The sequence below is a fragment of the Apis dorsata genome, unplaced genomic scaffold (assembly GCF_000469605.1).
Source record: "Apis dorsata unplaced genomic scaffold, Apis dorsata 1.3 scaffold_113, whole genome shotgun sequence".
In the NCBI taxonomy this organism is placed as follows: Eukaryota; Metazoa; Arthropoda; class Insecta; order Hymenoptera; family Apidae; genus Apis; species Apis dorsata.
In genome coordinates this window covers 1,569,335-1,578,038 of record NW_006263408.1, presented here as the reverse complement: position 1 = coordinate 1,578,038, position 8,704 = coordinate 1,569,335, and the positions used below count along the sequence as shown (strand labels likewise).

Sequence of the window (8,704 nt, the reverse complement as noted above, 5' to 3'; positions counted from 1 at the left end):
TATATAGTCTATTATGTTATAAAATATTGATAATTTTTGAACTTGAACTTATTCTTTTTCTGATAATTAGAATATATAATGTTGATCTTCCCCTGTGCGGAAGTGGTAGGTTCAATGCGTTGTTGGTTTTATTAGACCTTCCGGTGTGCGAGCTGCGCTCAAGTTATTTCGGTGTTAACATCAGGATGATTATATTGTTAACACGAGTTGTTCTGCGTTTCATATACTTTTTCTCACATTTATAAACTAAATGTATATGTTTTCACATGTTTGGTTGATTTTTAGCGAATTTAACTTCCTATTGGATCTTTTTTAAGCATTTTATGAGAAATGCACAAATTATATAAATCAAATAAATATGATAAGTAAAAAAAAAATATTCTGTAAAATGTTCTAATTTATTTCGATCAAATGTTTGTCATCATTTAAGATGCAAATATATTTCAATATAAATATATTTCAATACATTAAAAAATGTCACAATAAAATGAATAATAATAAGAATAAACGATTAATTTTTTTTTTTAATATTTTTACAAGAAATGAAATATTTAAAAAATTTGATATTGTTATATGTTACAACTGAAAGTTGTAGGATGAAAAGTGAATATAGAAATCAAGTCTTGACTGACATATGAGAAAATGTGTAAACATTGACTATATGTGTGCTTATCTTTAAAACGTGGGAACGTACCAAGTCATATTTAACTCAAATGATTGCTAACTGGATAGATGACAAACGCATAACTGGACAGTCACATAAACCTCATAAATGATCAAGCATATTGTTTCATATATACATATATATATATATATGTACATATAAGATTATAAATGAAAATTTTTTTGTGATGAAAAGATTATTGAGATGATTATTTTTATTATTATTTTATATTTTTATTAATAATTGTTTCCAAATTGATAGTGAAGTAATAGTAAGAAAAATAATAAATGTCATTAATTATTATATATAATAATATATATAGATATATATATATATATTAATATATAATAAGCTAAATTACATTTATGTACTTAATTCAATTATAATACTTCAATTCAATTATAATATTAGTATTTATTTTTGTATTTTAGAATAAATGTTCTATTTATTTTAAAAGTTGCCTAATATAATCCTATACCAAATATGTTATGATGATATAAAATTGTGATTTCGACGATAATAAAGATAACATATATATATATATTTTTGCCGCGTTTCGAAATAATAATATTTTTTTAGCGAATAGTAATAGACTAAAAGTAAAACTATAAAATAAAATATTATGACTTTGAGGAAGTGACTCATTTGCGCACCCTTATCTTCATTTATATTGTTTCTAAACATGTTCATAGCAAGTTTAAAAGTTTAGTAATATAATCGATATGAACTCGATGCGCATTTTCTTCCATTAATAAATAACAAATATTTGAAAAACTATTATAAAAAATGCAAATATTGATAAAAAAAGAAATTGATAGAAAGATCAAATACAATTTCGTATGAATATACGAAATAAAATATATTTATATAAGGAACATTTTTTATAAATGAATAATTATGAAATGAATAATCTTGAAGATTTTATATATTATTTTTACTCGTAAATAATTTACTTGTAATTAATTATTTAAAAGAAAAAAAGAAAAATTAAGAATAATAGATATCATGAAATACATGATCGATTTTTAAATACAATCGATGTTAAAGATCTTATTGACTTTCGAAGAAGGGTGATCAAATCTCGAACGATTGACACATATTATATAAATAGAGACTGTCGTCACACGTTTCGTAACTATATTTTCACAAAAATATAGTTAGTATTAAGAGGCGTATGGAAATGAGTTGTCTTGATCTCGAGGAGGTTGTTTAACGAACGATCTTACAAAACTCGTACTAGTTTAACATCAGATTTGTAATAGCATCCTTTCTCGCTTTATCAATAATTATTTTTATGGAACTAGTTATTTTCTTGAAAAATGAAATAAATTTACAGATACAATGCATTGAAAATTATTCTTGATGAAAATATTGGGATCAGTTTCTCGACTTAATTATCAAGTATCATACTCATTGAACTAGAAACAATGGCTACGACTAATGATGTCTAACAAGTAAGAAGAGAGAGCGTTATATACAGAGAGAATAATAATGTGATCCACTTTTAGTTCGAACATCTTTCTCTATAAGAAAGTTTTTCAACAGTACTATTTGATAAATTTGATTAAAAATACAAAAAATAATTCGTATTTGTGAAAATTATAATAATTTTCGAGAATAAGATAATACTATCGATAAATGCTGAAACTTATTGTAGACAATTCTAATAATGTTTATATTTTTTATAAATAAAGCTGAAAAAAGATATATTAATATGTTTCATTGAATAATACGAATTATATTTTTACGATAAATTTTTAATTAAAATAGAACTATATTGAAAGTGATATTTTTATTAATAATATTTTTTTTTTCTCAACCTTTCATTGTTTTTCATCGTGATGCTTAAATTAGAATTTGAAATTAAGATTATATCATTTAATTTCAGATGCTTAAGTTAGACTAATTTGAGACTAAGATTATGTCATTTAATTTCAGATGAACCACGTTCAAGGTGCAGATCATGGGATGACGTAGGACCGACTAAAATGGAAACAGTCGGCCAAACGCATAGACAACACCATCCCTCTTTGGAGGCAACTAGATCCAATACTTCAACACAGTCGGCTAGAAGTGAGGATTCCTGGTGCTCAGCTTCAGACCATGACCTTTCTTCGGATGATGAGAGTGAAAAGAGTAATATCAGTATTAAGTAAGCACTGCAAATATAATCGAATAAACTTTGATAATAAATGCTTATAAAAAACATTTTTTAATTACATTTATTTTACATTTAATTTATTAAATTAAAAAAATCCAAATATTTATTAATATTCAAAACAGAATTTTATAATATATTTAAAAAAATGTAATTTTATATATATTAAGTATTTTTTGAAAAACAAAGTTAAATTTTTTTTCTAATAATTTTAATTTTTTATTATTAAATTTAATTTAAGAAAGTTCATGATTTGAATTAATTGATTGAATATAATTATTAAATTATTGTTAATTTAACAAATCAATCATTGAACTTTCCTACAGTGATATTCTTATCAAGACACATATATCGAAACGATTGTTAATTCTCTATAGAAGTAATTGCCAATTGAGGAACACATTGCACAAAGCAAGGACATTATGCGACAAGTGGAGACCTCAAAATATGCGAGTGAACAATGCTGATCCATTGGATTCGCCCGGAAATCATGGAAGACTATCTAGATGGTTCAGCATCCGGAGAGGATCAACGCAACAATATGATGTGGATTCTTGCGACACGGTATCCCTTACCAGTCCGATCAAAACTCCCCAAATGCCGCAACTTTGTGAAGTAATTATCCAAAAATTATTTCGATACATATTCTTTTTATAAAGAATTGTTTTATATTTTAATAATTAAAATAATTAATATTTTTAATTTTTACATTATACCTCTTGTTCTTAACATTTTTTTTAATGATATAAAATAAAAATTTGAAAAAAATCGAATAATATATAATAATTATTATTAGTTAAAAGAATAATCAAAAACTATTATTATTATTATATAAATTTATATTATTATATGTATATTTATTATACATAAGATAATATATAAATTTAATACATATATGTATAATTTTAATTAAGATTGAAGAAGAAAATAGCGCAATGGTACAATTTCAATGTATGCAGCAACGTAGGCAAACTCCACCCGCTCTTCCTCCAACACCTTCGAATTTAACTCCTCAACAATTAAAACGTCGACATATAGTAGCCGCTATAGTACATTCTGAAAATAGTTATGTGTCTACGTTACAGAGGCTAGTAAATGTACGTATTAGCTAAAATTATGCACATAAAATTCTTTCCAGAAATTTTACTTAAAAATATTTCATTTCAGGATTACAAGAAACCATTAGAGGAATCCTCGCCACCTATATTGAGTCAGGCAAAAATAGCGACATTGTTTCATAGATTACCTGAAATTCTACAATGTCATACATTATTTAGAATTGCATTAGCGGAATGTGTACGTTCATGGGATAAAGACGAAAAGTTAGGAGATGTGTTTGTAGCAAGTTTCAGCAAGGCTATCGTTCTTGATATTTATAGTGGATTTATAAATAATTTTTCAGTAGCTATGGATTTGGCTAAACAAGAATCAAAAAGAAAGACTGCACTTGCTGATTTTTTCAAGGTATAACTGAAAATAACAATACTTGTTCTTAATCATATTATAATAGATATGATAATATTTCAGGTGAAACAAATAAGTGCACATGACAGATTATCTTTTTTTGGATTAATGGTAAAACCTGTACAGAGATTTCCACAGTTTATATTATTCTTACAAGTAAGTATTTTTTAATTTTAATTTCAATCACAATATTAATATGATTGAAAAATTTTTACTAGGATTTACTGAAACATACACCCCAAGGTCATCATGATAGAATGTCGCTGCAATTGGCATTAACTCAATTAGAAAGTTTAGCAGAAATGTTGAATGAAAGAAAACGAGAAGCAGAACAATTCCAAGCATTTAAAGAAATGCTTCGACATGTATCTGGAAAACTGTCTCATCGTCCTCTTTCATCTTCATCTAGGTATTTAATAAGAGAAGATAATGTTACGCAGTTAGTAAGTACATAAAATTTTTAATAAAATTCTAAATATTATAATGTAATTTTCTATTTATATTATGAAAAATAATTTTAGGAATTTAATCAAAATGGCATGATAACAAAATCAAAAAGAAGAAGGTTATTACTTTTAAATGATCTCGTAGTATGTGTTTCGGTGACCCCAAGATCTGCAGAAGATTTTAGTGGTAGTGAAAGACTAACTTTGAAGTGGACATATCCTGTATCGGATATTGAGGTATAAAAATTTTAAAATAATTTTAAGAATAAACAATAATAATCAATAATATAATACATTATATTATAGATTCAGGATACAAGCACTTCACCCACATTAAGTCGTTTATTGACTGCTGGTCTAAATAAAGGTGGTAGTCTAAAATCTGATAAAAGCGGAGATTGCGGACAAGCAGGTGCAGATAATCTATGCGTAGAAATGAATGATCTAATGCATGATTATGAGGTTGTGTCTAGGATAAGTGATTTGATTGCACAATTGAAAGGTAAATACGAGGTAAGTAAAAAAAAATTATCTAAAATTATGATTATGATTTTATTTTTATATCTTTATAATTAAAAATATTGAATTTAAAGGGAATGACGCTTGAAAAAACTAAACAAATTCTACAGTCTATACAACTTTCAATACAACAAAAAGATGAAGATATGGTTTGGGCAGATAGTTGTTGCTTACAATTAGTAACAAAACAAGGACAAATGTACACATTTCAAACTGAAAATCCTTTAGTGAAAAAAGATTGGATAACGGAACTTAGATTAGCACAATTAGCCTTAGATCCCAATAATTCGCCATCTTGGGAAGTACCTGAACAAGAACAAAGACCATCTACCAAAATGCCGCTTTTTGTTAGTTCTCAACAAGTATATCATTCGCAACATCAGACAGAAGTAAGATATTTAATGCAAAAAATATTTTATTTTTCATTATCTTTAAAATTCATAAAACAATAATTTATTTATTTTTTAGGTACGTTGCGGTTGCTATTACACCACGCAAAATCCACGTCCTACAAGACGCCGTGGTAGAAGTCAAAGTTATTTATGGATATGTACAGGAGACGGTATATCCAGTCATGTAACAGTATTTGGTCAATCAACGACAGCCTCAGCCACCTCCTTAAAACAAATTACGACTTTTGACTTAGTAGAAACTAAAGTTGCCGCTATAGAATTCGTAAAGGGTATTTCTTCCGATCCATTGTCATTAGCAGGAGAAGTTGTATGGATGGGTACAGATTCTCGTAAAATTATTATTTATGCCGCCTTAGAACCTGAGAAGCAAGAAGAATTAGGAAATTATTCTGTTGCTGGTCCAGTAATACAAATCAAATATCATTGTGATAATGTTTTTGTTGCCCTAGGAATTGGTTTGCTTCTACTCTTCAAAAGACAAATGGACGGCACTTGGAATCTTAAAGATCCATTTGTAATATCTCTAGGAAGTGAATCAGTATCTTGTTTGATGCCAATCAATGCATCTGTCTATGCTGCTTGCGGCAAAAAAGTTTGGGTACTTAACGCAGTTAATGGCGATGTTACCAAAAGCTTCAGCGCTCAACACGAACATGTTGGTAGTGTGAAACTAATGGCACATTCTGGAGTCGGTCTTTGGGTTGCTCTTAAGAATTCAAGTACTGTCTGTCTATATCATACAGAAACTTTTAAACATCTGCAGGATATCAACATTGCATCCAATGTATTGAGAGTAACAAGATCGAATAATGCTTCGAATTCTTGTGGTGACAACTTAAACAATAATCAAACTACCGTTACTGTGACAGCACTTTTAGCATGTAAGGGTTTACTTTGGGTGGGTACAAATGTAGGCATCAGTCTGACAATTCCTTTACCGAGATTAGAAGGTGTACCTATTATTAGTGGCCGAGTCAATATTTCATATCACGCACATTTCGGTCCTATTACCTTTTTACTTGCTATTCAGAATCCAAGAAATATGATAAATTGTACAACTGATGAAATTAATGATGAGGAAAACATACAATTGAGATCAAAAGAATCGGATAATAATAGGAACAGAGACCGAGCAAGTTTAGATTCCTCTACATCGAATAGTATATTAAAATTAAAGCAACAATTGGCAGGTAGTCCAGTGATGTTGAGACGAAAACGTAGTAAAGAATATGAGAATAGAGGTTCAAAAACACTTCCTAGAGGACTCGGTTCTGGTGGGGGATTTCTCTCAAATTCTATGTCCGGATCACACAGTTCTGGAGAAAATTGTGACGTATATGGTTTATATGGAGAATTGATGTATGTGAAGGATTACGAGAATGAGAATAACTCTGGCATTGATTTAATTTATGAGCCATTAAGAAGAAGCGATCCAGAACTGGCAGCCATACCAAATAAAGTTAGTACCTTAGATCGTAGATTAAAAATGAAAATCACTAGACCTAGGTCGCTTGATTTATCAAATTGGTCTGTCGATTCTCATACAAGTTCTTTATACACGTCTTCGGGCTCAGAAGAAAATCTCTCATTAAAAACTGGTAAATTGTCTCGAAATAGTAGTACAGCTAGTCGAAATGGCCCTTATGAAACAACCACTCCTAACAGTAGTATAGGACAATCTGTACCGGAAACGATACCACCACATAATAATATAAAAACAAATACTAAAAAAATCAACAAGACATTACAACAAATAGAACAGCCTAAACGAACTGTTTTAACTTTGATGGGTGGTCGAGGTTATATCAATTGGAGACAACTAAATGCGCAATCAATTACTGATAAAGGTTCTAAATCGGGTTATACTTTTAAAGATCCTAATAGTAATGATGCACACATTGTTCTGTGGGAAATGAAATTATGATACTCAATTATATTAGGCCTTTCGATCCGACAGTATAGATAAAAATGATAAAATGCTTTTAATGGCCGATGGCGAGCTCTGTAGAATCGGCAAATAGGACCAAAAAAGAAACTATTGTCGAATTGATATCCATTTAATCGGGATACTCGACAAGAATATGTTAATTAATTAGCTCACTTTTTAAGTTAGTCGCACAATAAGTGTTCGATAATGTTTTTTTTTGGAATTATGTTTAAAATAATGTTCAACATTTTCGAACGTTCTTATTGTTTGCAGTGCAAAGATAGTTTTCATATAGCTCTCTAAAAAAGAAAAAACAAATATCTTTTTATTACATGCTTCCATCCTTTAATGCAATGAAGATCTTAATATTTTTGTTATAAACAAATTCTTTTATGTACACTCGTATATAGGTTTTCACTTTTTTTTTTTTTTTAGGAACAAAGAGCATACGAATTTGCATATTATTGAAAAGAAGAATTAATCTTTGAACATCTATTTTGATAAATATTGTTATTTCTGTAGTTATATATAAAATAGTTTAAAGCAGTGGTATTCTTATAAATAATAATGTAATAAAAATGATTAAATTTAAGATTATTTATGAATTAATTTGAAAAATGATCGTGACAATGAATACCACTGATTTGAAATTCCAGTTTTTCGAGTTTTTGTTACTCGGTGGCAATCATGTGATGTGCACATGTATTTGTAAGATATATGAATATAAAACGTTATCTTACGCTTTATACGCAGGACGTTTCGCGTCATGGGAAAAAATGATAGAATTTTTAAGCGTTTCTTTTGTTTTCATTTCGAATCTTGTAAATGAAAATATAAAAAAAGGACTCCCACTTTTGTAAACGGGATGAAATAAAGGACACAGAACAGCGCCTGTGATTTATTTTTTCGATACACACAAACATGAATTTTTGACAAATGCTATATTAAATACTTTTTTAAGTTTTTTTCATTTATAAAAAAAAAAAAACGATAAAAATACAAGTAATAATATCAAAAAAAAAAATCATAAAATTTAAATATCGCACAACTAAGTTTATTGAATGCATTTAATTTTTTTGATAGATAAAGAAATAAAAAAAATAAAATTTGAAA

At 28.1% G+C, this 8,704-nt stretch overlaps 1 protein-coding gene across 4 annotated transcripts in view; it reads left to right on the top strand.

The window, feature by feature from the left end:
• The window catches only part of LOC102679052 (rho guanine nucleotide exchange factor 10), a 30,256-nt gene extending 21,677 nt beyond the window's left edge, over positions 1–8,579 (top strand). For all 4 annotated transcript variants that reach the window (XM_006612559.2, XM_006612563.2, XM_006612560.2 and 1 more), the window contains 10 exons: positions 2,603–2,816; positions 3,200–3,437; positions 3,737–3,919; positions 3,990–4,286; positions 4,350–4,442; positions 4,505–4,729; positions 4,808–4,969; positions 5,039–5,245; positions 5,326–5,640; positions 5,720–8,579. In XM_006612559.2, the coding sequence (XP_006612622.1) occupies positions 2,603–2,816; positions 3,200–3,437; positions 3,737–3,919; positions 3,990–4,286; positions 4,350–4,442; positions 4,505–4,729; positions 4,808–4,969; positions 5,039–5,245; positions 5,326–5,640; positions 5,720–7,588 (3,803 nt within the window). In that variant the 3' untranslated portion in view covers positions 7,589–8,579. The remainder of the gene's footprint in view (positions 1–2,602; positions 2,817–3,199; positions 3,438–3,736; positions 3,920–3,989; positions 4,287–4,349; positions 4,443–4,504; positions 4,730–4,807; positions 4,970–5,038; positions 5,246–5,325; positions 5,641–5,719) is intronic.
• The last annotated feature ends 125 nt before the right edge of the window (positions 8,580–8,704 follow it).